The 26,615-nt window shown below is 52.4% G+C and overlaps 1 protein-coding gene across 5 annotated transcripts in view; it reads left to right on the top strand.

Annotated features, from left to right (window-relative positions):
• KCND3 (potassium voltage-gated channel subfamily D member 3) overlaps window positions 1-26,615 on the top strand; it is a 409,555-nt gene that overhangs the window by 208,803 nt on the left and 174,137 nt on the right. For 3 of the 5 annotated variants that reach the window (XM_032487334.1, XM_032487335.1, XM_032487336.1), the window contains one exon: window positions 8,880-10,056. In XM_032487334.1, the coding sequence (XP_032343225.1) occupies window positions 8,880-10,056 (1,177 nt within the window). Of the gene's footprint in view, window positions 1-1,859; window positions 2,200-3,018; window positions 3,033-8,879; window positions 10,057-26,615 lie in introns of those variants that run through there. The other 2 variants (XM_032487337.1, XM_032487338.1) reach the window with 2 other exon arrangements.

Below are 26,615 nucleotides of genomic sequence, written 5' to 3'. Positions count from 1 at the left end.
TAATTTGGACTTGGGGTGGGAGAGCTGAAGAAAATTGTCCCTCCCTGGACCTGCCCACCCACAGTCTGAGGAATTCCCGGGGACAGAGCAGTTGAGGTCGGCAATTGTGAGAAAACTAGCTCTTCCCCAGAGGCAAGGGAGGAGGGAGGTGGGAGCAGTTCCAGGGCCTTCCCTGAATTCTTCCCCTGTCTGCCAGGGAGTGGCACTGTTGTTAATCATTATTACTGTATGCAAATCAGTATGCAAATTCCACACCGCTCTGGGACTCCAGGCAAATGCTAATAGAGCCCACGCCCACCTCTTGAAGGGCCAATTGTGCACCTTTCAGACAGACACACCGAAGTGGGCTTTGAGGAGAGTAGGACGAGGGGTGAATAAGGGGATCTGAGCCGCCAGGGAGCCACAGGGGCTCAGGCCACAGTGACTGACCTCTATCTCTGAATCTAGAACAAGGCTAGGGGTTCTCACAAGCCAGAAACCCCGTTTGGACTCAGGTTCTTCCCTAGCCCTCTTCAAGCACACCCTCCCCTTTACCGCATACTTTGCTTTTCCCTCGGTCTCTGCCTCACACTGAGAATGGTGATCGCTCAAGCCCTGCGTTCTGGTCCCTGCTGAGGCACGGAGCCGCCTCGCCTCCGAAGCTCCAGGCCGAGATCCTGGGATTCCGCGCACCCAGGCCGAGATCTCGGGATTCTGGACACGGGGAAAGCTGGAGCCGCGCGGGTCGGCACTGTTGGCGGGGACTGAACCCTCGGCGCGCCGCTGCCAGTAGTGTGGGAGTCTGGGCTGTATACCACTCTCTCGGGATGCTCAGGGGGCTCCATCCGCCCGACCCTTTGGGCACGTGCCGACCGCCAGCCCCCCATCCTGGGTCAAGGCAACGGACCGTGGGGATCCATGGGCTTCCGAGAGGGCCCGAGGGACTGGGAGGACTCAGGTAGAGAGTTCACGCTCCCAAGTCCAGACTCTCGGGTCTGTGTACTGGGTACACGTGGAGGGATGGGAGGGCGAATCCCTACCGCTGGGAGGAGAGCGGCTCTTACATGGAGTAAGGCCACTATGTGTACCCTTGGACCTCTCTAGCTGGGGCACACCGAGTTGAGAGCCGCGGCGAGCCGGGAAGCTAGCGCGGTGGCGGGCTTCACCTCCCCAGGTGGCAGGGCTCGGCCGCAAGCTAGTGCTGGTGCCGCCTGGACAGTCGGTGAGAAACAGACACCCAGCTGGGTCCACACACACCCCACGCGCGCACACACTGGCGCTCCCTGCCACCTCTCCCCGGGTCCCCAGCACACACGCCCACGAGCTCACACTCACGCCTACTCTCCGCTCCGCCCCCACCCCCAGGCCGAGCTCACCTTGCCACACTCACCCCCGTGCCCACGCTCTCACACCCGCGTCGGCACACTCCGCCACCTCCAGGCACACCCTAGGATTCCTCCACTGGCCCAGGGAGACGCACCAGGCTCTGCCTCGTCTCCCTGCCCCCCACCTCCGCTCACGCGCGCGCCCCTCTACACACACACACACGCACACACACACACACATACACACCCTCGCGCGGGGAGTCACTCCCCCTAGCACGCCCTCGCCCTGGGCACCCTCCCGCGGCGAGCCTCCGGGTCCTCCTCATCTCTCCCTCCGCTGCCTGGCGGCCCGGCGCTCTCGGGCCGGGCCTGGAGCCTCTCGGCCGCGGGGGATAGGCAGGGAGCCGAGGGCGCAGCCTCGCCGCCTCCCCCGGACTCTCCTCTCCGCCCCGCCCGCGCCGCGCCCCCACCGCCTCCCCCTTCGGCAGAGGGACCTCGCCTGGCAGCCCGTGGCCCGCCGGGCTCCGCTCCGCGCGGCGCCGGCAGCGGCGGGGGCAGGGCGCGAGCGAGGGAGCCCGCGAGCCCGCGAGCCCGCGAGCCGAGCGGTGAGGCGGGGAGGGGACGCGCTGCCGAGCCGGGGCTGGAGGGGCGGCGGCGGCGGCGGCGGCGACGGGGAAGAGAGGGCCCCACGGACAGACGGACGCACAAACGGACCGAGCGAGGGAAGGAGCGAGCTAGACTTCGCCGGCGAGAAGGAGCCGCGCGAGCGGCGGCGGCTGGGCGCTTCCCCGCGCTGCTGGGTGCTCGGCGCCTCCGCGGCCCCCGGCTCCCGGCCGCAGCTTCCTCGCGCGCGCGGGGCGCGGGGTGCGGGGCCCCGGGGCTTGCTTCGCTGAAGGTAAGACGGACGCGACCGAGCCTTCTGGAGCCAGGAAGTGCGAGGAGCGCTGCTCCCACGCCTGTTGCTCCGGCTGCCCACGCGGCACCCTCCCACTCCCGCGCCCGGGTGGGTGGGCGCTGGGGCGCCGGAAGGATTGGGGGTGGGGCCGGCGCTGCGGGAGAGCAGGCAGCCGGCCCGGGGGCGTCGGTTCCCGCGGGCTGCGGAGCCACCTCCGGGCAGCGAGGTGCTGTGAGGTTTGGGGGTGGGGGTGTGAACCTCTGCCCTGCTTCCATTGGCCTGACTTCCTTCGGGGGTGCCGGAGGCAGCGCCCCGGGATCCGGCGGCAGGTGGCGACGGCTTGCTCGGTTCCCCGCTCTTTGTAAGGGGAGAGAGAGAGAAATGGCTGAGGGTGAAAGCAGGGAGCAGTTTGGGGCGCTTCACAAAGTTCTCCAGCCGGGCGAGCCGGCGGTGTGCCTACCAGAGGCTGGGGGCCCGCACCTCTGGTCCTGCCCGACGCCGCTTCCACCCTGCGAGCTCTGGGAAGGGTCTTCGAGTGACACTGGGAGCCAACGCGGCCCTGGAAAGGGCGTTCGAAAGACTCACTTTTCGAGATGTTTACACTGGGGATGAAGCGCGGAAGGGACTGGGCAGAGAAGTTACCTGGAATCAACTGAATTCCTGCACTTGCTTAGTGTTGACATTTGAATCGAGTCCAAGATGTTCTGCTTTTATCCTGGGCAGCCGTGATATGTCAGCAACAGGCTGAGGTTCCGGACCTGGAATCTTATAGCAAAGATAAGGCTCCGTTGTATTTCTTAGGAGAGGGTATCTGAACTTTCTCGCGATCTTAGGTACAATACGATCTTTTTTAGACCTGGTTGCTATGTGATGCATGATGGCATTTTGCATGAACGTACAGTGATGGTTAAATTTACGCCTTATTTACCATTACTTCAAGGGAACCTGGATATTTAATGTCTGTAGAAAGGGGGCCTGGGCGTGCATGAATTCAATGCAAAGCATGTGTACCTTTCCCCATGTGGAAATGTTGGCAGAAATGGATGTATTTATTTTTCCTTGTCTCTATTTGAACGCAACAAAACGCAAGTACACAAGGGACCCCCAGAGGAAGAAGGATTAGTAGCTTGTTCCCTTTTGCTGTTGAAGAGGCTGAAGGGGAAAAAAAAAAAGAGTTCAGAAAAGTGCTGTGGCCAGCCTAGCAGTGGCACTGTGGGAGAAGAGGATCTCTGTGTGTGTCCCAGGCCTGTGCCTCAAGTATCTCCAGCTTGGCACCCTGTCAGTTTCATGCCTGTCTACCCAAACCTTGCAGGCACAGGAGAAAGCCCCCTGGGTTGTCAGGACTCTACCCTCCTCCAGACTGGACCCATTCTGGGCTGAGCCATGTAATGTAAAATTGTGGAAAGTGAGTTTCCAGAGATTCTCCACACCCAGCTCTCTGCCGAGGTCACTGAAGGGCAGACCTTGGTGACATGATGTTTTCGTTGCCTTATGCCTGTGCTGAGGTTAGGTGTCAGTCCCTAGAACAGGCTGTCTGGTCACTTTGCCCACTTTTGGCGCTCGTCCTCCCCCATAGAAGCTGCTTAACAGGGATGCCTTTTTTACAGCAGGGGAACTGTGTTTCCCTTTTCCAGGATTTTTTTTTTTTTTTTTTTGCCTGTGTCATTTCAGCACTCACCTGTTTTAAATGTCTCTTCCCCATCCTCCCCCCACCTCCATCTTTCCCACTGTCAAACTCTTCTGCCAAAAACAAAAATAGCTTCAGACTTTTCATTTGTAAGGCGTCCACGTCCTAGTAAAACCTTGGCATTTGAGGCCTGTGCAGTGCCATTGGCTGGAAATGGGGCCGCACTGTTTTGCCTGTTGCAGGAATTCAGACCCAGGTCGGCTCCAGGAGGTGTTGGTGCCCGTCAGGGGGTGAGTGCTGCGGTGAGAGCCTTGGAGAAGCCCTGCTTGAGCTGCGTCATGCCTGCAGGCTTGTGTGGACCCAATGGCTGGTGTGGCCTTAGGCATAGTATCTCGTGGGACACTTTTCTTCCTCTTCCATACTCAGACACACATAAACACACACACACACACAAGACAGAGAAAGTAGCAGTGGGGTAATTGCTCTTTTTCTGTTACCTTTTACCAGGGGAACAGGGCTTGAAGCTCTGGAGACAGCCTGGCCCTTGCCTGGCCTTCTCAGGGAAGATTGTCCTGGATTAATGCATAGGGTGAAGGTTTGGCCTTGGAACCAGAGCCTTTTGTGATAGATGGGAAAGAGGTTACTCTTCCTTCCCCAGCTCTCAAATATTCATCTGAAAGCAGTTTGTAAAATACCATTGCCCTCGGAGAAGAGGAGACTGGCGTGGGGTGGAGACTGTAAGGTGATGGGGCTCAGCTTGGTAGGGGAAGTTACCGGGCACTGAAGCTCTGGAGTCAGGGTGGAACAGCACTGGGAGAATGCAATTGGAAGGGCACCATCCTCTCGGGGTGCACAGCTGTATATGTGGCCCAAGCAGGGTACTACAGGGTACCTCCTGGCTCTGTGGTCTCTTACTCTTTGCAACTGGAACCCCCTCAAGGTCCTGCCTCTCTGAGCTCCATTCTGGGATAAAGCAGGAATGTTAAGAGTCAGAGGTCCAGGGCCCAGAATCTGGAGCCTGGCCCCCTTTACCCTCCAGGGGGGTGGCCAGGGGTTCAGTGGATGAATCTGGCCTTGGGCTGCCTTGAATTCGGAGTGATGCATGTTGTGTGCCCTTTTGTGGGCACCAACCTCATCAGGAATTCCCAGAACTGCCTTTGCTAAAACGAGGCTCAGACAAACTCCATCCCCACAGCAACAAACCCAGATGCTCTACTTCCTGCTTTGCATGGGCGACTGTCATGAAGAGGTTTCAGTGAGACCTGAGCTACAGACTTGATGTCCTGGATCCAGCAGAATCAAAGCTTATTTGAGCTAAAAGCCTCCTTGTCACTTTCTTGTCCAGGGCTCTCTTATGAGGCCCAGGGGGGAATAGGAGCTTGCTTTCACAAGTTCAGGAAAGAAATGGAATTAGAAGGGCAGGGCCTCCGGACCCTATGCTTTCTGCTGCCTGGGGACGGGGCGAGCGGAGGCTCTGCATCTTGCTCTCTTCTATGGAAATACCAGTATCTTGCTACACCTAGGTCAGGAGAGGCATTTGGCAGTGAGCTGATCAGTGGCCTATTGGAAAATCATCAACTCCTTTATACATGGAACATAGTCGCTTTGAAGGAGTCTCAGCTCCCTTCTTGAACCTTGTCGGCATAAATGTCCATGTCATAGGACTTTGATGGAATTAATTGTTGCTATAAAAGTCCTTAAAACAGTGCCCACTGCATGGCCAGTGCTCAATAAACGTTAACTAAATCTGAATTGGAATTATCTTGTGACCAATGTTTAAATTGTGGGCTTGTGCCCCCCAAACTTCCCTTGCTCTTTAGAAAACCTAGCTATGTGTGTGCTAAGGGACTACAAATTCTCCTAGTAACCTAAAGGAAATATAGGGAATTATAAGGGGAAATTTCTTGAAGAGAAGTATAAAATGCACGGGATGTGTTCCCAAATCTGTCAGCAGCATGCTGCCATGGATGAAAGACTCCCCAGTTCTTTCCTTGGTTCCCGTAATCAAGAGCTCATCAGCCCGCACTGTTTTTCTGTTCTTTGAGTGCTGACATTTACAAGGAATGTCATCGTCATTCCTGATGTCCCCTGCGGCACCTGAATCAACCTCCCTTTACGGCAGAGGAGCCTCAGAATATACTCCTTAGCATATGGATGGGAAACTGAGGCAGAGATTGGCTCCTTGGGAAAACTCACCAGAGAACCGCAGTGAGTCAGAAGCACTTAAACTGGGTTCTTTTGATTCAGATCTGTCTTCTGTGTTTACTGAGTGTGTGGAGAGAAAAAGCCTACCCTTGAAAACCCCTGGAAGGCAAGGCGTGGTGTAAAATCAAGGGACTGCAAAGGACATCTGTAAAATCCGGGTTCCCGCCTACCATCAGGAGGTTGTGCACCTACTGATGCAGTGCCCTGTGCTGCCTCCTGAGTTATTATATAAAAATTAAGGCATCATGGCCTTTATTCTTAAGGAGCTTAGGGTGGGATGGGGAAAGCAGGGAAGAGACCTGGCTGTACTCTTGAACTCCACATTGAGACTGCCTGGATTTAAATCTCTCTGCCTACTTATGACATCCTTTAGCCAGTTATACTGCCTCAGGCTTCATCTTCCTCATCTGCAAGGTGGGGGTGGGGCAGTCTGTGCCCTAGGTTTGCAGGTGGGGTCGATTGAGGTGGTCCACGTAAGAATGTGGTACTGAGCCTGCTTGTCTCTCATCAGCAACATCAGCTACTACTCTTCTTGCAGGAAGCCCGTGAGAAGCAGTGGAGCACGGTGCCTCAGGGCAGGTGGTGTGAGGGTCAGACCACCTAGGGTTGGGGGGATTCCTGTTCTGGCCCTTGCCGGCTGGCAGGTTGTTGAATTTCAGACTTCTTCCTAGGGTTGCCGTGAGGATGACATGAGATGATCCCCAGGAGACAATCAGTGCAGTGCCTGGCATAGAGTAAGTGCTCAATTACTGTGGGCCGAGATTATTAATAAGACACATGGAAAGTGTCCTGTCACTAGAGAAGAGGGGCCAACAAAGCGCTGAGAGCTCAAAAGAGGAGAGAATTTCAGCGTGGGGAGGGGGGTGCATCGCAGAGAGGACGAGGAGTAGAGGGGATTCTGAGAGGAGGGCTGGGTGAAGGGGAGGAGTATCCCCAACAGAATGCAGAGTGCCCGCAGACAGACCCCCACCCCAAGCGTGTGAGCCGGTCTGTGGTCTAGGCTGGGCGCATGGGACACCGGTCCGGAATAAGCCAGGATCCGTTTGTAGAAATGCCAGAATACTGGGCCACAGAGTTTGCACTTGATTTTGTAGACTGTGGGAAAATCTTGTTTTAGGGAGATTACTCTGAGCAGAATGGATTTATTGGGAAGAGGAGAAACAGGGGTTGGGGTGGGGGAGATGAGAGACAAACAGGCCAGTAGAGAGGCCGCCTGGGGGAAGTGGGGCCTTAATGAGGGCAGTAGAGCTACTGTCTCACTATTCAGCAACTCTCTGGGTTGCACTGAGAATGACGGCCAAGGCAACAGGCCCGGGGTTAGGGATGCCATGAGCAAACAGTAGAGAGCAGCTCTTTGCAAGGAGGTAGACTCGGCTTAAACCTGTCCAGTTTCAGAGGCATCCAGATGGGAAAGCCCACTGTGGCCCAGGAGTGAGAGGAGGCCAAGATCTGGAAGACTTCAAAAGAGTTGGGGGATCAGGTGAAGGAAGCAAGTTTACAAGGGAAGGTGACGATCCAATCCCACAGCAAGATTCACCTCTGGCTCATTTATTTAAACCAATGGAATTCCAGAGAGTCCAAATAACTCTGAGTCAGGATTGGTTCTGCATGATCAGTTTAGGCTTTGTGAAAATGAGTGTGTCAACCCCAAACAATTTCCCGTTGCTGTTACGTGTGTTTCTGTGTCACCACCTGTCTCCCCACAGATGGTGTACATTTGGGGACTGCAGAGTCATTTCACTATCGTCTTTAAAAAGCCAGATTTGGGAAGGTAAATCTGTTTCCCAAAACCAAATATAATTCTCCAGGCCATTGTTCCTTCCATCGATGCAGGTGATGGAAAGTGCGCGCACAGCGTGGTTGAGAGAGCTGTGGGTGAAGGGTGCCAAGGTAGCCCAACTCTGGAGGAATCTCTGAGGGTGGAGTGAGGCCAGGTGAAAGAGGCTGGCGTGGGAAAGAGTATTGTTACATAACCCGAGGGAGTTATGGATGGTGGGCAGATGGAGATGGGAGGCGAGGAATCTGGAGATGGTGAGAAGTGTGGATCAGCCTCCTCTGGGAGGGAGAGGGACAATGCATGGAAGACAGGTGAACCAAGAATCAAGAGTCCTTTACAAGGTAGGGGAGGAACCTTAGCCTCACAGCCTCTCCTGTATCTTTCTGTCATGGCTCTGCGGGTGTGAGCGGATGTGAGGTTGCCAGGTGTCCCAGAGAGTAGCATTCCACCAGGGTCCGCCTTCTCCATGGGACATGGGGACAGAGCTTCACCAAGCCCTGGGTTTACTGTGGTCACGCGCCATCTCAGAGAATTTTACAGACCTGGTCAACTCTAGCCTTCCCACCAGTGAGGAGTAGAAAGGATGTGTTTACCTGATTTTCCCTCAGTCCACACCCCATTCCTGATTACCCTAGCGGGTGAAGAGAGAAATAAAAATTAGCTGTTTATCCCACTTTTAAATTCGTTTAATGAGAACTCATTTACCCTCTCCCAATTTATATTCGTAAATAACGCCGTAACCTTTCAGAGCTGATTATTACCCACGTCTTCCCAGATCTTTCTGCTAAAGAGGCTTTCCCTCCAAATGCTCCTGAGCCCTCTTGGAACCTGACAATTTGTCAGGCAGTCAGCAACATCTGGTGATCCCACCGGCTGCATTGCCCTGGTGCTTGGGGCTCTCCCCGCCAGGGAAGGGAAAACAATCAAGTCCCCTCTCTTTGGTGACTTCAGTTCCACTAATTTGCCTTGGAGACTTGTTTCACTTACCAATGACCCATCCCTGTGTCCCATTTCCCACCTGGGCATCCACCTTGGACTCACCGGTTCTCCACTCTCTCCTCCTGTCTCCAGGGGTCGCTGAACTAACTCCAAGCTGGTGTGCAGAGTGGCTGCGCAGTGGCCGCCCGAGAGCTGGAGTCACCATGGCGGCCGGAGTTGCAGCCTGGCTGCCTTTCGCACGGGCTGCGGCCATCGGATGGATGCCGGTGGCCAACTGCCCCATGCCCCTGGCCCCGGCCGACAAGAACAAGCGGCAGGATGAACTGATCGTCCTCAATGTGAGCGGGCGGAGGTTCCAGACCTGGCGGACCACGCTGGAGCGCTACCCGGACACGCTGCTGGGCAGCACGGAGAAGGAGTTCTTCTTCAACGAGGACACTAAGGAGTACTTTTTCGACCGGGACCCAGAAGTGTTCCGCTGCGTCCTCAACTTCTACCGCACGGGCAAGCTGCACTACCCGCGCTATGAGTGCATCTCCGCCTACGACGATGAGCTGGCTTTCTACGGCATCCTGCCCGAGATCATTGGAGACTGCTGTTACGAGGAGTACAAGGACCGCAAGAGGGAGAACGCTGAGCGGCTCATGGACGACAACGACTCGGAGAACAACCAGGAGTCCATGCCCTCGCTCAGCTTCCGGCAGACCATGTGGCGGGCCTTCGAGAACCCGCACACCAGCACGCTGGCCTTGGTCTTCTACTACGTGACTGGCTTCTTCATCGCCGTCTCGGTCATCACCAACGTGGTGGAGACGGTGCCCTGCGGCACGGTGCCCGGGAGCAAGGAGCTGCCTTGCGGCGAGCGCTACTCCGTGGCCTTCTTTTGCTTGGACACCGCCTGCGTCATGATCTTCACGGTGGAGTACCTCCTCCGGCTCTTCGCGGCGCCCAGCCGCTACCGCTTCATCCGCAGCGTGATGAGCATCATCGACGTTGTGGCCATCATGCCCTATTACATCGGCCTGGTCATGACCAACAATGAGGACGTGTCCGGCGCCTTTGTCACGCTCCGGGTCTTCCGCGTCTTCAGGATCTTCAAGTTCTCCCGCCACTCGCAGGGCTTGCGGATCCTGGGCTACACCCTGAAGAGCTGTGCCTCCGAGCTCGGCTTTCTCCTCTTCTCCCTCACCATGGCCATCATCATCTTTGCCACTGTGATGTTTTATGCTGAGAAGGGCTCCTCTGCCAGCAAGTTCACGAGCATCCCCGCCTCTTTTTGGTACACCATTGTCACCATGACCACACTGGGGTAAGTTTGTGCTGGTGGTATGGAGAAGGGCAGAGTTTGCATTGATGGTGATGCCTTGGATGCTATCAGGATTGGGCAGAGGAGGATAGAGTCGCTTCCCCCCAGTTGTAGGAGCAAGGGAAGTTGCTCATCAGAAGAGGAAAGCACATGAGTGATTTGTTTGGGGACGACAGATTGCTCCGAGTTTTCTTTTAGGGGTGGGGTGTGTGTTTTGTAAAACAGGGAAAATTGTCACCATTTCTTTTTTCAGCCATGCATTCTGTGTGTGTGTGTGTGTGTGTGGTGGGGGAGGGGGGAGTGGTGATTGCTGTCTTCTTATCTGCATCTGTGCTTGTAAGGGCTGCCGTGGGGAAGAAAACAAGGCAGTAGGAAGGAAGAAGGCTGTGAGAAGTTCAGTGAGTGTTGTAAGGGGATGCTTATTTCCATTAACTGAAGATACCTAGAACATGCTTTTTTGGATCCTTCCTGTATTTCTTCTCTGTAGTATATGTGCAGGCTGTTTCAGCTTTTGCCTTACTTTTCTTTTCTGCTGCCACAAATGCTCAAGGGTTCAGCAGCTTGGAGCAGACTTCCTCTGAGTGACTCTGAACTTGGGTTTTCTGCAAAGTGGGGCACCTGATTTGTTTTTTCTCGCTGAAGGAGCAGCAGGCTTGCTTTCTCAGCCTGGCTCTGTTGATTGAATGATTTGACCTACCTGAGCGATTGTGAGACGGTCTGAATAGATCATGTGGTCAGACACAGTAGCAGCAATATCAGGAGAGAGAGGGACAGGCGCTTGGCGAGGTCATGGGTGACTCTGTCTCTTCCATCTCCCAGAGGTCCCCTCTCTAGCTGAGGTCACCAAAATGTATTTATGGTGCTGGGATGCAAAGCTTTCCATCAGAGGAAGGGGGCTCAGGAAGGAGATTACAACCTCTACCCTAACGGAATTAGAGCCAACGAAGGCAGCTTTATGGAGATGTGGATTTCTTAGGGGTTGCTGCTTCTGCTGTTGGAAGTCACTGAGGCTAGTGCAAAAATCCCTTCTCAATTCATAAGCTGGGTCTATATTTACTTAGGCCAGGAAGCGTTACATTGCTGATGGTAAATTCATGAAGCTTTTTATTTGGTGTTTGACAATTCGGTTGGTGGCGTCCTAGCGATTTGATTTTTTTTTTCCTGGCTGAAACGCTGTGGCGCTGGTATCGCTTTTTCCATAGTGCTGCGTGTGCTTATTGGGAATGACTGAGCAGGTGACGGGACCTTTTAAAATGATTACATTTGTCATTCTGCCACATGGGAGAGAGTAGCAAGAGGGAGAGCAAGGGGTGTCATTGCCCATTTGGGAAGGCCACATGTGATGGGGGCGTTCCCTTGACCTCTTGTCTGCCTGACAGAGGCCACCCTGCCCCTTTCTCCCTCTCCAGTAACACGCAGCCTTCACATAGCTGCTTCCACCCAGAGTGGGCAAGAATGTCTGGTCATTTGACCTTGTCTATCTTGGCCCAGGGGGCAGATGTGGCTTCCTGGCACAGGGATAAAATGGGCCAGAGAGCTGGCCACGCGTCAGGAGGAGGCGTGTTTGCTGCGTTTGTGCTAACCTGGCCATCCCTTTGCTTCCCCGAAGGGGACCTCTCCTGTGGCCAGGACCGCCACGGGCATGCTTTGACGTGGCTCTGACTGTCCAGTGCCCTCAAGTGCCCCTCAGTGGGACTCATGACACCAGAGTGAGGCCTCACGAGTGCCATGGGGAGAAACTAGGGCAGACAGATGGGTGTCAGGGTTAAAATGGGACTGTTTCAGAGGAGATCAATGGACCGACCTGCCCATTACTTTTTATTAGTCGATTAACAGTGTATGTGTGTCTATCATGTGTCAGCCGTGTGCTGAGCACTTTGTATATGTTATCTCTTTAAAGCTTCACAACAGCCTTGCAAGGTAGGAGAAATTCTATCCAACTTTGAAGATGCAGCAGGCAAGTCTCAGAGAGGTTAAGTACATGTCTGTAGTCACACCGCTGCTAAGGGGCAGTGCTGCATTTCAAATACCAGTCTGGCTGTCTTCGGTGCCTTTTCTCTTTTCACTCCCCACTCCACTTGTTCCCAGACCATCAGGGCCCATAGGTAGAAATCAGACCTTCGGAGTTATTTTTTTTCCTATTATGGCCTCAGTGTGTCGTAGTCCATTCTAGTCAGATCTCTATTCAAGAAAGAAAGCATTAGTGCAGTGAACATTATAGGCACCATACCAGGCACACAGGGAATTTATTAATAAAACACTACATTCTGGCCAGTTTAAGTTCTGCCTTGGAAATTAATGGCTGCTTTCATAGACAGGTACAGAGTTTTACTGTCACTGGGGAGACCACTGACTTCCTTTCGCATTAACTCTGTAGAGCAAGGTCAGGTCCAGTGTTAGCAGGTGGACAGTCGTGGCCTCGCATTAACTTTTTGGAGATGGGGGAGGTGCGAAGCAAGAGGACTCTGCCAGAGAGTAAGGCAAAGGGGAAGGGCAGGATGCCCACGTGGGGAGAAGCAGGTTCCCTGCACTGCGGGCACTATGGGTCCTTCCCTTCCCCATGCATCAGGATGTCTGGCCTCAGGGAGGAGAAACTCATGGGCAAGAAAAGAAGCCTTTAATCGCGTCTTCCTTCACCTCAGTTAAGTAATGGGAAAGCAGACTTTTTCTTCCTCTCCACCCTGGCCAGTATCACCCAGTGGTGGATTGGGCCACTTTGACTTTGACCTTAGTTGCAGTTTGAACCATTACCAGGCTCACTGGCTACACAGAGCAGGTGGTTGGCAAAACACTTTTAAATGGGTGGGTCAATGTGATTGGGGCTCCTTTACCATTTACTGGTCTGAAACTGTTCTCAGTCTCCTTCCAGACCCTCCTGTCCGCTCTCCAGGGTGGTCGCAAGATTTGTGTTTGCCCCAGCCCTGGCTCCAGTAAGAGAGGAGGGCAGCCTTCAACTGGTGTCTGGTTCACCCCAGGGGATGCTCTGCAGCCTTGCTGGAGTCTTCCAGTCCGTATTAGAGGTCTTACCCACCCGACCCTGGAAACCTTTCCTTTCCTCTGGCTGGTTTCTGTCCTAAGCATATTCACTGGCTAGTTGTAGGCTTGTTCAACCATCCAAAAAGCCTGTCTTTTGCTTGCTCTTTGCCGGCATTTGAGCCCCAAGTGTCTGTTGCGATACCAAGGGCCAATGTTCTACCACTTTCCACGTTCTGTCTGGTTGCTTCCAATAACACCCAGCAGACTCTTAGTTCTTCCTGTCTCCAGATCCTCCCCACCCAAACCTTTCCTGACTTCCTGTTTCCAGTCTGGGGAGACTGTCTTGAGCTCTTTTGCAGAGCAGAGCTGTCTGCCTGGCCGAGGGCTGACGTGCCCAGTGAAGGAGTTTGCTCTTCCTTCCTGCTCTGGTTGCCACCTCTGCCTGCCTTCCCTGGACCCACTGATGAGTTACTCAGGTGTCCTCCACGGAGGGAGCTCCTGGTGCCAATTATTCCCATTTGTTTAATTCCTAAAAATATTTTAAGCATATAGAACAATAACAGCCCAGCTGCCACCAGAACTTGAGGGTGGCTTTTCTTTGCAGATTCCTGTGCTGATGGGAAGGACCCCTGTGCCTGACCTAGGGTTCCCTTGGGCCACCTTGACAGTTGAGCTCCCAAATTCACCATTAAAGGATTAATTTCCGTGCTCATAATTGATGCTATAAATAAAATAAATCCTCAATTATCTTAACAGAGGGAAGGGATAATGCAGAACTCCCAATATTCAATAAGACCAACACATCTACTTTTGGAATGTGCTAGATGCCATAGACTTTTTCAAAGCAGATTTGCCTTAGTTTTGTTTTGACTTTGCTTGGCGTCACCATTGGGCGGACTGCCTGAGTTGGGGGGTGATGCTCGTGTGGGGAAGAGGGCAGCAGGCGAGAGGGAAGCTTTGGGAGCAAGAATCCACGGAGTGTGTGATTGAGGGCCAGCTCCAGGCCTGGTGGGGATGAGGTGGCCTGGGATATCTTAGGGAGGGGGAACTGGGCTTGGGAAGGGCTCGGAGCAGTGTTGCTCCTGATGAGACTACCAGCTGCTACCCGGTTGGCCTGGTTATGTAATTGAGACCGGCAGCCTATCTGTCACCCCGTGCCCTGAGATGAGAGAGCCTTTGACAGTGTCCAAAAATCACTTTAATGAAAACAGAATCGATTTTTACTTCTTCCAAGCAAGAAGCAGCCTCCAGGTGATTTGCATTTCCCTTTAAAACAGAATCCTGGAAGGGGCCTGCCTGAGATTTCTGGAGACTGGAAGCCAGACTTGAGAGATCAATGCCGGCACTCCACAGAATGGGCTGCTTGATCAGGCTCCCCCAGGGGGGCCCATGGGAGGTGTGGTTTTGTTAACCCTTTAGTTTCCGAAATTCTGGCTGCATCGTCATCCACTGTCTCTGGGACCCACCAACCATCCTCCCGACTTCCATGTACCTTGGTATGGGACACTGGCCAACAGGGCCCACCTGGATGGTGGGGGGTCCCTGCCCTGTGGAATCTGATCATAATGCACTTACTGGAAACAAATGACCTCAGGGTCTTTCTTGGGTTTGACATCTCTTAACCAACAGTTCTCTGGTGCTGAAACTCCTAAGAGAGGGTAGAGACCTGTATCTCTACAGGGAATTGTTCCTTCACTCAGCATTTATTGAGTTCTTTCTATGGGCCAGGCAGCATGGTAGGCTCTGAGAATACATAGGTGCTCTGATTGCCTGTCAGCCCTGCGGAAGGTACAGACAAAATGAATTGAATGAGACTCAATTCTCTTCCTTTGAATCAAAACAAGAGTGGGTGAGAAGAGCAGTAGACCAAGGGTTATAAAAGAGGCCTTAACTCACACTCTTTCTATCAGTCCAGAGACTACCCCTCACTCTGCTCTGTGTCTGGCTAACTCCCATCATCCTTCCAAATAGCTCTGTAGCGTCTCCTCCAGGAAGCCTTCCCAGCCCTCCAGGAGCTATGTGCCCCTCCTCCTGCCTCCCGTGGCAGCTCCTGCATACCTGTCTTATCAATTGCCACATTTTATTGGCCTTGTTTATGTGTCTTTTCCCCAGGATATCAGCTCTTCAAGGGCAGCTGTCTATCCCAAAGATCATTGTATGATCTATGCCTAGCACAGGGACTGATGTATTAGGCCTCCATACGTATCTGTTTGTACCCCAGCTTACCTGTCTTCAGTTTTCTCACTTGCTAACCATCTCCTGCCCATTGTGAAAACCAATGAAAATGCTGTCTAAATGTTTGCTATATTGTCAAATTAGACAGGATATTTGTGGGGAGGGTGGAGATGGAGAAGCCAAGCAGGGCATTCTCTAGTTCTGACATCAGCCTAAGCAGAGTTGGGGCTTTCTTGGAAGGGAAGTTTAAACCCTTGACCTTCACTATTTTTGGCTACTTGGCAAAACTACCCACTGCAGACTCTGGGGCCAGGAAGGAACAGAAAGGCAGCCATAGATAAGCCCCCCACCCGTGAGGTTTCCCTCCATTCAATGATGTACTCAGCAGATATCTGAGTAGCAACTAGACCCTGGGAATACTGCAGAGAAAACAGTCCCTGATCTTCAGGGGCTTACATTCTAGTGGAGGAAACCAGACAGTACATAGATAAATGAATAAATTAAAATAAATAAATACATCCTATCAGACAGCAGTTCATGCTGCAGTGAAGAATGAAGTGTGATGTGATAAATTGGGGGTGCTGAGTGTGAGCACGTGGTGAGCAAGGGAAATGGGCCTTGAATCCAGATGGGCCTCTCAGATAAGATTATATCTGAGCAGAGACCTGAAGGAATGCGGGTTTCTTGGGGAAGAGCGTTCCCAGCAGAGGGAACAATGAATGGAAAGGCTGTCGGGCAGGAGGGGCCTTGGTGCACTCTTCTTGGACTAGCGAGAAGGTGCTAATGGTCAAGCCACGAGAGCAGGGGGCAGGTAACAGGGACGCAGCTTAGGCAAAGCCCTCGTGATCACCCGGATCACCACAAGGACTTGGCCCTTTGTCTTTTACTGAGCTGCTGGGAATAGGAAGCCATGGTGAAATTTGAGTAGACCTGACTCATGTTTTACAAGGCCCACTCCAGGTACTGGGTAGTGAATACACTGTAGAGGAGAAGCTCCCACAATGACCTGGGCGAAGTGATGTTGACTGGGACTGAGGGTGGTGGCCAAGGAGATGAGAGAAGGGAGAGATTCTGCATATATTTGAAGGTAGAGGCATCATGAAACACGGGCTGGTCCCGCCCCCAGCCTGCCAGCTGAAAGCCTCACCAGCTTCCACAGCAGAGAACTGGCCTGAGAGACACAGTCTAATGACTTTCACTGTTGAAGAGGGCTCAAGGCCCTGACGGATGGCTCCCAGACTCCTGCCTGAAATGGACAAGCCCTAGAGCATCAGCTGAAGCACGGTCGTCTGAGAGCAGGGCTGGGCTGGGCTGGCCATCAGCGGGAGCGTCTGCACCTGACTGAGGTTGCCTTCCACCCAGGCGGCACTGACCCAGCACCTGCCAAGGGCTGGGCACAGTGCTCACCACCATGTGGGGACAGTCTCAGAACCGGAAACGGAGAGGCCAGTCTCCAAGTCAGCGGCTGCTGACACAGAAGGGCGGGCGGAGGGCTGCCGGGTTGCACAGGAGGGAGAGATGAAGTCCCACGGGTGGGACGGGAGCCTTTGGGGTTCTTCACACCAGGGGCACCACATGAGGTTGGTCATCCGATCTAGTAATTGAGGTTGCTGCAGTTTTCTGAAAGGGATGTCAGCACTGATGCCCAGTTCACAGCTCTCTTCTGGAATCTCTCAAAATCAATCTCTCTGTTTGGTTTTGTTTGAGTTTCTCTCTGTAAACACACCCGTAAACACAAACATGATTCTTCCTGAGGAGCAGCAATTATTCTGCCTGAAAGTAGTGTAAGTAAGAGGCAGCCCCGCCCTCCCTCTCCTCAAGGGAGGGGCAGAGCCCCTCCGGTAATTACACGGGGAATTTTTATTTCTCTCACCCAGGAGGGAGCTCCTGCCCCAGGCCACCTGGGGCTCTTGGCCACACATTGTCATGGCTCGGAGCTTCTCTCTGGAGCTTCTTTGTGGAGTCCTCCCATCCGCATGTGGCCCTGAACACAACCAGTCCTCTCCAGGAAACTGACAGTCTATTCACATCTTAAGTGTTCATCCTCTGTGATAAGTCAGTTTTTCTTTCCTGGGAATTAGGACCCAGGCTTTTAGCAATCTCTTTTGGGAGGAGTATATAGTAGTGAATTCAAACCAGCTTTGAATGGGCACTTGTTTGTGACCAGGAGGAAGGAGTTACCAAGTGCTCCAAGTTCTTAGCCTGGAGGCTCAGTTATCATGGTCTCCAGGCCAGCGCTCCTGCCTCTGTCCAGAGTGCTTTTCTCAGGCCAGAAAGAAGGGCTGTTCTCCCTGCCCCACTGCTCGCCACCCAGCTCAATGCAAATGAGAGGTGGAATCGGGAGGGGGAGCGGGGAGGGAAGAGAACTCAGCCTTTGCTGACCACGGCTGCATAGAGGGAGATTGCATCTAGCCTGTGTAATCATATTCCGGGTGTCAGGACTCGAATGAGAGTCATTAAACTGAATCAGAAAAATCGTTTTAATATAAGTGCCACCTCACACACAAGCTAGTTGATGGAGAGATGGATGAGGCAGGGGACGCCTCCTTTGTAATGCGATGCTGTAAAATCCCATCACCTTCATTATTTCCCACCGAGCCAACGCATCATAATACCCATGAGCGGCAGTAACAGCTTGAATTTAATATACAGAAAGTCCAATCAAACAATAAATGGATGGAACTATATAAAGAAACCATTTTCTGGGAGGCTGGCTCCATTCTCTGGGATTCAGCTCCCTGACACATGAAATGTGCATCAATTTTCCCCAACTAATGCAGCTGCTGAATCACCACATGTGATATTTGTTTGCTTCAGAAGTGGAAGAGGGGAACTTTCCCCCCTGCATTATCTGGCTATCAGTGCAAAATTGCAGATCTCATTTTCTTTGATTTGCATCCAGTGGTTCCCGGTGGCACAGCAAGGCATCATCATGTTGCCAACAAGACTAGAAAGCACAGCCCTCTCTCCATCCCAGAACCTTATTCAGGGGGAGTAAGTCCCAGGAGGCACTTTGTCGTCAACTTTAAACAACATCTATCTCTGGACCCAGAGTGGGCTGTTAGGGGGCTGGGACATCTCTACTGTCACAGTCATCTGAGAGAAACTGGCCAAACCATGGGCCATGCTGACACACCCTGAGCGTCTGTGATGTTCTGATCATCCAGACTTGCCTTCGCGGTTGTATAGAGTGGATGTTTCCTTCTGGACTGTATTCCCCCCACCAGCCCAGTCCTCTATCTCCCCTTCCATCCCTCTTGCCCAGCCAGTTATTGAGAGACTAAAAGCAAATAGCAACCAGATCAACCAAACAAAATTAAAAAGGCAAATCGGCTCCTTAAAAAGTCTACAATACATGTCAAAGACTGATGGAAATCATATTTTTATGCTTCTGATGTGGGATTCTCTCCAAGGCTATTTTTCCGGTGGCCTGGATAATTGAGAGTTAACCATAATTATGGGCTTATAGCTGCTGAGAAGTATCATTAGGTTATTTTTACTTCTTCCTGGTCACGCATACTTAAACAGGAAAATAAAAAAAAAAAACTAGGAGAATTGAACTAAACTAAATGATATCAAAACCCGGGATGGCATAAATCTTGATTCAGTTCAATAAATATTATTGAGCACCTGGTATCTGTGAAGCACCCTATTGGGCATTGTTGGGGATACAGAAATAAATGGGACCTCGGCACCGTACCTAAGAAGTTTTATAGCAGGAGATTGGAGTACATATCTGAGCGACCAGGAGAGAAGGGGGCATGCACTGAAATGATCAAGAAGTGTTTGGCACAGAGGAAGAGCTTAATAAAAATTTGCTGATGAATGAATGATTAGTTTCACGGAAAGGAGAGATTCCAGTTGGATGGACCACAGTGGGCAGGATTTTGATATGTGGAAATGAGAATTCCAAGTAAACTGCAAAAAAATGGTGTCTGGGGAGCTTAACTAACATGCTGGTTTGTTAGCGTTTAGGGTGTATGAGGAGCATGGCTGGAGATAAACAGGAGCAGAAGGTTTGCGAGAGACACTGAGGGTCCAAACTATTAGGCTAAGGGATTTATTCGGTAGGCATTAGGGAGCTACTGAAGGTGTCCCCGGGACACACTGATTAGGAAGATTGATTCTGCAGCGGACTTCTGGATGAACATTGGAGGGGAGGCCTCGGACACAGTGCCGTCAGCCAGGAGACAGATCCAGGGATGAGGTAAAGAAGGTCTGACCTAGGACAATCACAGTGAAAAAGGAGAGAAAGATCTAGAACGCAAAGACATCCAGGAGAAGGCGAAGTCAAAACTAACTCTGTAACTCTAGGACAGGGTGATTAAAGATAACAGAGCTGGCAAACATTCAGGAGGAACAGGTGGACAGGAGGTCAAGGGGGAGGTAGAGACAAGGAACTTGGCTGTGGGTCTGCGGCATTTGCAGGTAACCCAGAATGCCCTTGAAGTGGCTGGCAGGCAGGCAGGCAGAAAGGTGGGTCTGGAGCTGAGCAGAGAGAAGGGGGCTAAAGCAGCAGCTTTTCGAAGTCATCAGCTGAAGCAGGGAAATAGATGCGATCACCCAGGAAAATATGAAGGGGGAGAAGAGGAGAGGGCCTGGGGACCGTGTCCTGCCCCAGGCCCTGCTTCCCCGGCACCTGCCCCCTCTAAGAACGGCCGTGCCCCTCGTGAACAGCTTTGCTGGTGCTTCCCTTCAGCCTCTCTTGGCCTGTGGAAGTTCCCTTTCATACCCGGTTTCTGCTGGAGCTAAAAGGTCATAATGGTTTTCTGAGTAAAACAAGGTTTTCTTTTTAGTCTCCTACCACGATAATTAAATAAACAGCACCGACCCAGGAAATCGAAATTGGTTTATGCGCTTTGCTAAAAAAGAAGAAGAACAGGGTTCTTCCATTGGCATGTGGATGGGGGATGAGGTCTAAATGGTCACAGACCAGCATCGTCTGTGCCCGGCCAAGGGGGATGCTGAGCAGAGTGGCGCCACCTCTGTGGGTGACACTGGCTGGCCTGGCAGGGCCAGACCCCTGCGCAGAGTTTCTGGGCACTGCAGACACTGCCTGTCTCACTCGTTCCCTCCTTCTCCATAGAGAGAAATGTCAGACGCACCCCCGGCATCACTGGCCGTGTCCTCTGGCCTGATCCCTCTCCATGACATCTCTCTTGGGCCCTTGGTAGGCAGCTGGGGAAAGCAATGGTTCAGTAATTCAGCAAATTCACATTGGCCGGTCCTTGTGAGCAAGGCACAGTCCTAGTTAACATGAGGGGCTACAAAGAAGGAAGGAGGACAAGGACTAAATCCTGTGGGGCGGGTGTTGGGTTCCCATCCCGTGTGTGAGAAGACTGAGACACTGAGAGTGTAGGTAACTTCCCAGAGCTCCCACGCTGTAGTACATTACTGGATTCAGACCAGGGTCTTCTGATTCCTTTAGAGTCCTCTGCTTCATAAGGAACCTCAGTCTAGTAACAGGGATGCCCTGTGCACACAGAGCTTTATTTCTGGGCTCAACGAGGTAAGAAGTATGAGTAAAGGGCAGGAAAGTGTGAGGGGAAGGTGGAGGAGGCAGGAATCAGGGAAGGCTTCTTGGAGGAGGTGGCATTTCAGCTGGTCCTTGAAAGATTGTGGTGGAAAAGTTAAATGCATTCCTACCTTCGATCATTTATCCAGCAAATACTGTGGGTCTCCACGTGCTAGGCAGTGTGGTGGGGTTGAGGATGTGTTTATGAACAGAACAGACAAACTCTCTGGGGCTGGCATCCTAGTAAGAGCAGCAGACAACCGACAAATGAATGCCTGAAATGAGCATGAAAGGTTGAAGCAAAAGCTAGGGGAAAAAAAGAGAGAACACTGGTAAGGGGAGAGAGAATGGAGCCATCAGCCTGGTCCCAGGGGAGAGATGAGAAGTCCCAGCGAGGGGCAGTGACTCTAGCCTCTCCCGAAGGGAAAACTCTGTCCACGGTTGGTTGGGAGTCGGAGAGAGGCTGGCCCCAGCGCAGAAACGATGACTCAAGAGCTGCGTTTGAGTCTCTTTAGGGTTGTTATCCAGAAGGCGAGAAAGCAGCTGTTTGCCATCTCTGCTGGAGACTGAATGAGTAGAAACAGGTTCACCCTGACACGTGGGGACCACCGTCCCTCATCAACAGCAGTCACAGTGACTAACAGCTCACGTTACAGAGCGTCTGTGGCATTCCAGGTGCTGTGCCGACTGTAAACTGTTTAGACGGACTCCCTCATTTAACCCTCCCGGTGACCTCCCCTTAACCACAGGAGAGGGAAATGACTATTATCTGTGTTCTATTGCTGAGAAAACCAAGGCCGGCTCAGATCCTGCCACTGGTGAATGGAGAAGCTGGGGTTCAGACCTGCACTGATCTGACCAGTGAATGCTCTTAACCTATCACTTAGCACCCAGATTCCCATCGGAGAGGCGTTGGAAGAAGTCTCCCTCCTCAGGCTCTGCCTTGGGCAGAGCAAGGAGGACACAGCATCCCCAGTCTCCTAGTGTGCCAGGCCTGTTGGCAGAGGTCCTGAGAGTGGAGAGTGGATGCAGAATGGTGATAATCAGAGTCATGGAGTTGAGGCCGGCAGGATCCAAGGGATGTGGGCTCGTCTGAGCCAACAGAGACAGGAACCATGCATCCACAGGCCAGGGGCGAGTTCCCAACAGGCAGGGAGCAGACTGGTGAAAAGGAGGAAAGACCAAAAAAGAAGGAGATGGGAAATTTTAGTGTTAGTAGAATTTATGCAAAAAAAAAAAAGAAAAAGAAAAGAAAAGAAAAAGAAAGGAAGAAAGAAAGAAAAATTGAAGGGAGAGGGGAAGTTGTAAATATGTATACTATGTAAATAGCCTATGTCAATATCTTTTAGAATAACTGAATCTCCTGCCATCTCCCTCTCTGTGGAGAATCTTTCCCCGGTGCCTTTGTTGCCGGTGTCCTACGTCTGGGGGTTTGGGGCCTCCCCACTCACCCCCATGGCAGCCCTTGGAGCATAACTCAGCCTTTCAAGTGCCCCCTGCCCCCAGCCCCTTAGAGAGATCACAGCTCAGCTCAGCAGAGAGCTGGAAGGCCAGTCTGCACGTTTTTGGAATGGAGAGAAGCAATGTTGATAAGGCAGCCTGTCAGAACCCGGTAACATCATAGGCTGCCTGTCCTCGGCGGCGACACCCCTCAGCTGTAGGCCCCTGGCAGTGATCTACAGCCTTTCCTGAGTTCCAGGAGATGCAGCAGGTGGGGGATGGGATGAGGAGGCTCCTGGGGGGAATGGCACCCCTGGGGGGTCATGGGCACTACCTTGAGCCCACCCTCCATGAGGAATCACAGCACCAGGTGTGGCTCTTCCTTCCTGGGTTCTGACCCTCCCTCCCTCTGCTGGCTCTTCTGACATTGTATCCTTGGATCGTTCAGCCTCTTTCATGCCGTTTCTGCATCAGAGATGAAGGAGACCAATTGGCCAGATGTGACCCTACGTTTGTGTTTTCTTTTTTCCCTTCTTCCCTGGCCTGTTTTCACTTCTGCCTCCAGAAACGGGTTGAAGTTCTTGTGAGATTTCTGGACCTGAGGGCTGTGTCCCTGTCTTCTGAGCCGAAGACCCCTCCCCTCCCCACCCTCCCATCTCCAGCAGAAGCTTCTCTCTGGACCAACAAAAGGCTGTTGTGTTGATTAATAGAACATTTTCCTGCTACCTGACGGGCGTGCTCCGAGTTTGGGCAGGGCTTAGAGAGAGATGGTGGCATGCCGTGCCCACCCCCACCTCCACACACTGTGTTTGACTTTCTCAATATTTCCATGTAAGGTCAGCTTCTCATCCAAGGAGCAGAGGCTGCTGTGTCCATGCTCTGATTTAGGTGTTTTATGCCTGTACTGGCTCACGTGGGTTCACCAAAGCCTTCCGGGGTTGGGCTCTATAGGACAGTGGAAAGACCACTAAATGGGGAGTCGGGAGATGTGGGCTGTGGGGCCAGCTTCAGCAGGCTGTGTGATCTTAGGCAAGTCAATTCCTCTCTCTGGTCCTCAACATCCTCTTCTCAATGGTGAAGGATGGAATTTCCTGAGTTCTCACCCCCTAGCAAGTTTCGCAAGCTGGAAGCCTCTCCCTCTTCATAGGAAAACTGTTCCTTAGCCCCAGTAGCCTGGATAAGCCACAGCCCAGAGGACCAGCCCCTATATGGCGGGGATTGGGGGGAGACTGGGGACCTGCCCATTCCTTTTTTTTTAATCTCCAAAGAGGCCAGAGTGAAAGGAGTCCTTGGCCAAAGTGGCCATCAGAAATGCAAGTCTGCAAAGGGGATAGGAGGTTCTGCTTGGAGACTCCCCAAGAGAGCTTCGGGGTTCCTGATGGTCACCCTGTATGACACAGATCCAGGTCAGCAGACCTCAGCCACCTGGTAGTGTGTTTGGAGAGAGCAGGAGATTGTGAATTCAGCTCCCTGGTTGGGCCGGATGAGGGGAAGGTATAAGATGTTAACCCTGGACCATCAGACAGCTATGTAAGCCCCACGAATCCTAGGTTTAGAAGGAGTCTAGTTTGGAGTTGGAGTTGGACTCCCTTCAGCAACCTCCCCAGCAGACAGCAGCGGTCTGCCTGAACATCCAGGGATGGGCGTTTTACCCTTTTGGCTGCAGTGCATTCCATTTCGCGGAGAGTCAGTGATCACAACCTCCTCTGTGAACTGAATCCAGACCTCCTTCCTCTACACCCCAGGATGAAGGCTTTTGAGAACCCAGAAGGTTCTGTTACATTGAGAACGCAAGAACTTCAGGGAAGTCACTAGGGAACTTGGTGGCAAGAAAACCCTGGGATGTCTGTCCTGGCAAGGACCTGGGGTGACTCAGGCACAGCCCTGGCAGATGGGGTAGGGTGGAGGCTTCGCGAGTGATATGGCTCCTCACCAGGCGCTTTGAGATGAACAGGGACCTGCCCAGCATGGACGGGTGGGTTCTGGGGCAGGTGGAGTCCCCATCCTTTTGCAGGTCTCCCACAACCCCATCCCTACTGACGTTCCACCGGGGCTGGTGTCCTACTCGCTCCACCCCCATCCCCAATGTATTTCTCCTCCCCTGTTATCCTGTTGGTTTGCAAGTGGCCCTACTCTTCTCCACTCCCATTATTTTAGTACATGAGTTCCCCAGAGGAATACAGGGGAATCTCCATATTGCTATTAGCATCAGTGTGGGCAGCATGGCTTACATTACTGTGAGTTATTTGAATGAAACCAACCATTAAATGATCACAGAGGACTGGGGAGAGGGTGAGTGTGGGCTCTCTCCAGCAGTGGACATCTCCCAGGCTTTCTTTCTAATGTGCAGAGAGGACGAGGGCCAAGGGCCAGCAACAAGGTGATGGCACCCAAGGGGGCGTTGAGTGGAAATGGGCCAGGTTACTGAATCTTCTCCTGGGGAGGCTCCCTCCCTCCCATCACCACCATTTGAAAGCACAGGCAACCCTTTTTCCTCAAAGTCAGGTGCCATGGGCTAGGCCCCCAGCTCCCAGCAGAGCCTGGCATGCAGTGGGGCTCAGGCGTCAGGTTCTGGCCCCTTGTGCTCCATCACGTCCTGCCAGTTCACTCAGAGTGAGAAGCACCCACACATGTGTGGCTCAAACAACCTGAAGGCAATGACTTTAAACCGAGCAGGACTGGACAGTGAGTCAGGTGCAAGGTTTGTGCATTTCACGGCATGAAATGAGGGGGATCATGTCCAAACAGGGGGTGGGGTATGTAGCTCTGGGACATTTCCTATCCAGACAGGGCAGAGCCAAGGGGATCATCAGATCTCTTCGACCTGGAGATATCACAGAAGAGACAAAACTTCCAGGAGTGTGTAAATTATCTGAGAAAGTTGACTTGGAGGGTTGGAAAGGGAAAGCATTTCAGAAACAAAGTGAAAGTCGGAGGAGAGACTCAGAAACAGGCACTGTGTTCATGGTGTGTGTGTGTGTGTGTGTGTGTGTGTATGTGTGTGTGTGTGTATGCACATGTAGATGTGAAGGACTGCTGGCAGCAAGGGGGAGGGAGGAGGGAGTCCTCAGTGGAACCCTGGGCCTTGCTGACACGGGGAACCTCCAGGCCCTTGCTTTCCTTTTGCCATCCCGAGTCCCTCCATTCTGGGAAAGTTGGCCTGTGGAGAAGCGACCCTTCTTGCCACAACAGAAGCATCATCGTGGACCAGGGCTGGGGTTTCTGGTCCTTAGATGAAGCCCTCACCCACCCACAGCTTTTCCCCCAAAAGTAGCTCTATTCTTGGAGAATCCAGAGAGGAATTGATGGGGCTCTTGTCTCTATGAATTTGACTACTCTAGGGACCTCATATAAGTGAAGATTTTAGATCATTACTTTAAAAAATTGTGAAATATATCGAACATACCAAAATAATCTCATCATCTTTCAAGCAGCATCTGTAAGACTCCCTTATGCCCTTGGATGTGACTGCCTCTCATGTATGGCAGCGTTATTTAATGAAATTCATGTTATAAGGATAACTTTAATGGGGGGGTGGCTTGTGTATACACAAAGGTATGTATATTTTATTGTAAAAAATCAAGTTAAAAATCTTTTTTTCTTCATCTTAATTGTTTAAAATGAAACCTGAACCAAAGAGAGACAGCAGTCCTTGGATTTGTAGTCCTGTTTACACAAAAATGTTTTTCAGGGTGAAGAGGTTTTGCAGGGTTGGGGGTGGATTACAAGCCTCCAACTGCAGATACTGATTTGAATCTCTATCGTCCATTTCCTTTATTCATTCAACAAACATTCCTGTTGTACTGACTGTGTGTGCCTGCTCTTGGGGTGATAAAAAGCTCACCAGGTGTGGTCCCCAGGCACAGAAAATGAATCAGACAGACTACAATGACATCTGTAATTATGCTCCTTGTCAGAGTGAGGGCCCATGCACTCTGGGTGATGGCGAGAAAGGTGAAGGAAACAACCCTTTCTAGTGACCTTGATCTAGAGATTCCTCTCTCGGCAGTGGTAGTCCCACTCCGTCCTGGAGAATCAGAGCCCCTCCGTTTCCCGACTCTGCAAGAGCAGGAGTCCATTCTGTCCTATCCTGGTGTCTACCTCCTAGTAACAGCTAGAATTTCAACCATATAAACTTGGATTTTGTCTCTGAGAAGCCCCTTTGAATTTGTGCTTCTTTCCTTGACCTGAGTTTTAGGGTCTTTTCCTTTAGATCTGTGTCTCCCAATGTGGTCACCTGGCCATGCCTCTGTCAGAGACCCTGACAGCATCAGAGGTAAAGGTGAAACTAAGGATGCTCAAGTAGTTTCCTAGCCTGTGGGCCGTGGTACACAGGCGGCCAAGAAGGGGTTGCCTCATGCAGATGGGCACGGAGCTCCTCAGCCCCCAGGGCAGCCAGGTAAGGTGGGGGCAGCAGAGCCCTGGTGAGTAACCTCCTGCCTCTAGCAGCCTGGCC

This window comes from Camelus ferus, chromosome 9, assembly GCF_009834535.1.
Source record: "Camelus ferus isolate YT-003-E chromosome 9, BCGSAC_Cfer_1.0, whole genome shotgun sequence".
In the NCBI taxonomy this organism is placed as follows: Eukaryota; Metazoa; Chordata; class Mammalia; order Artiodactyla; family Camelidae; genus Camelus; species Camelus ferus.
The sequence above is the reverse complement of the archived record's forward strand: the minus strand, read 5'-3'. Positions and strand labels throughout refer to the sequence as shown.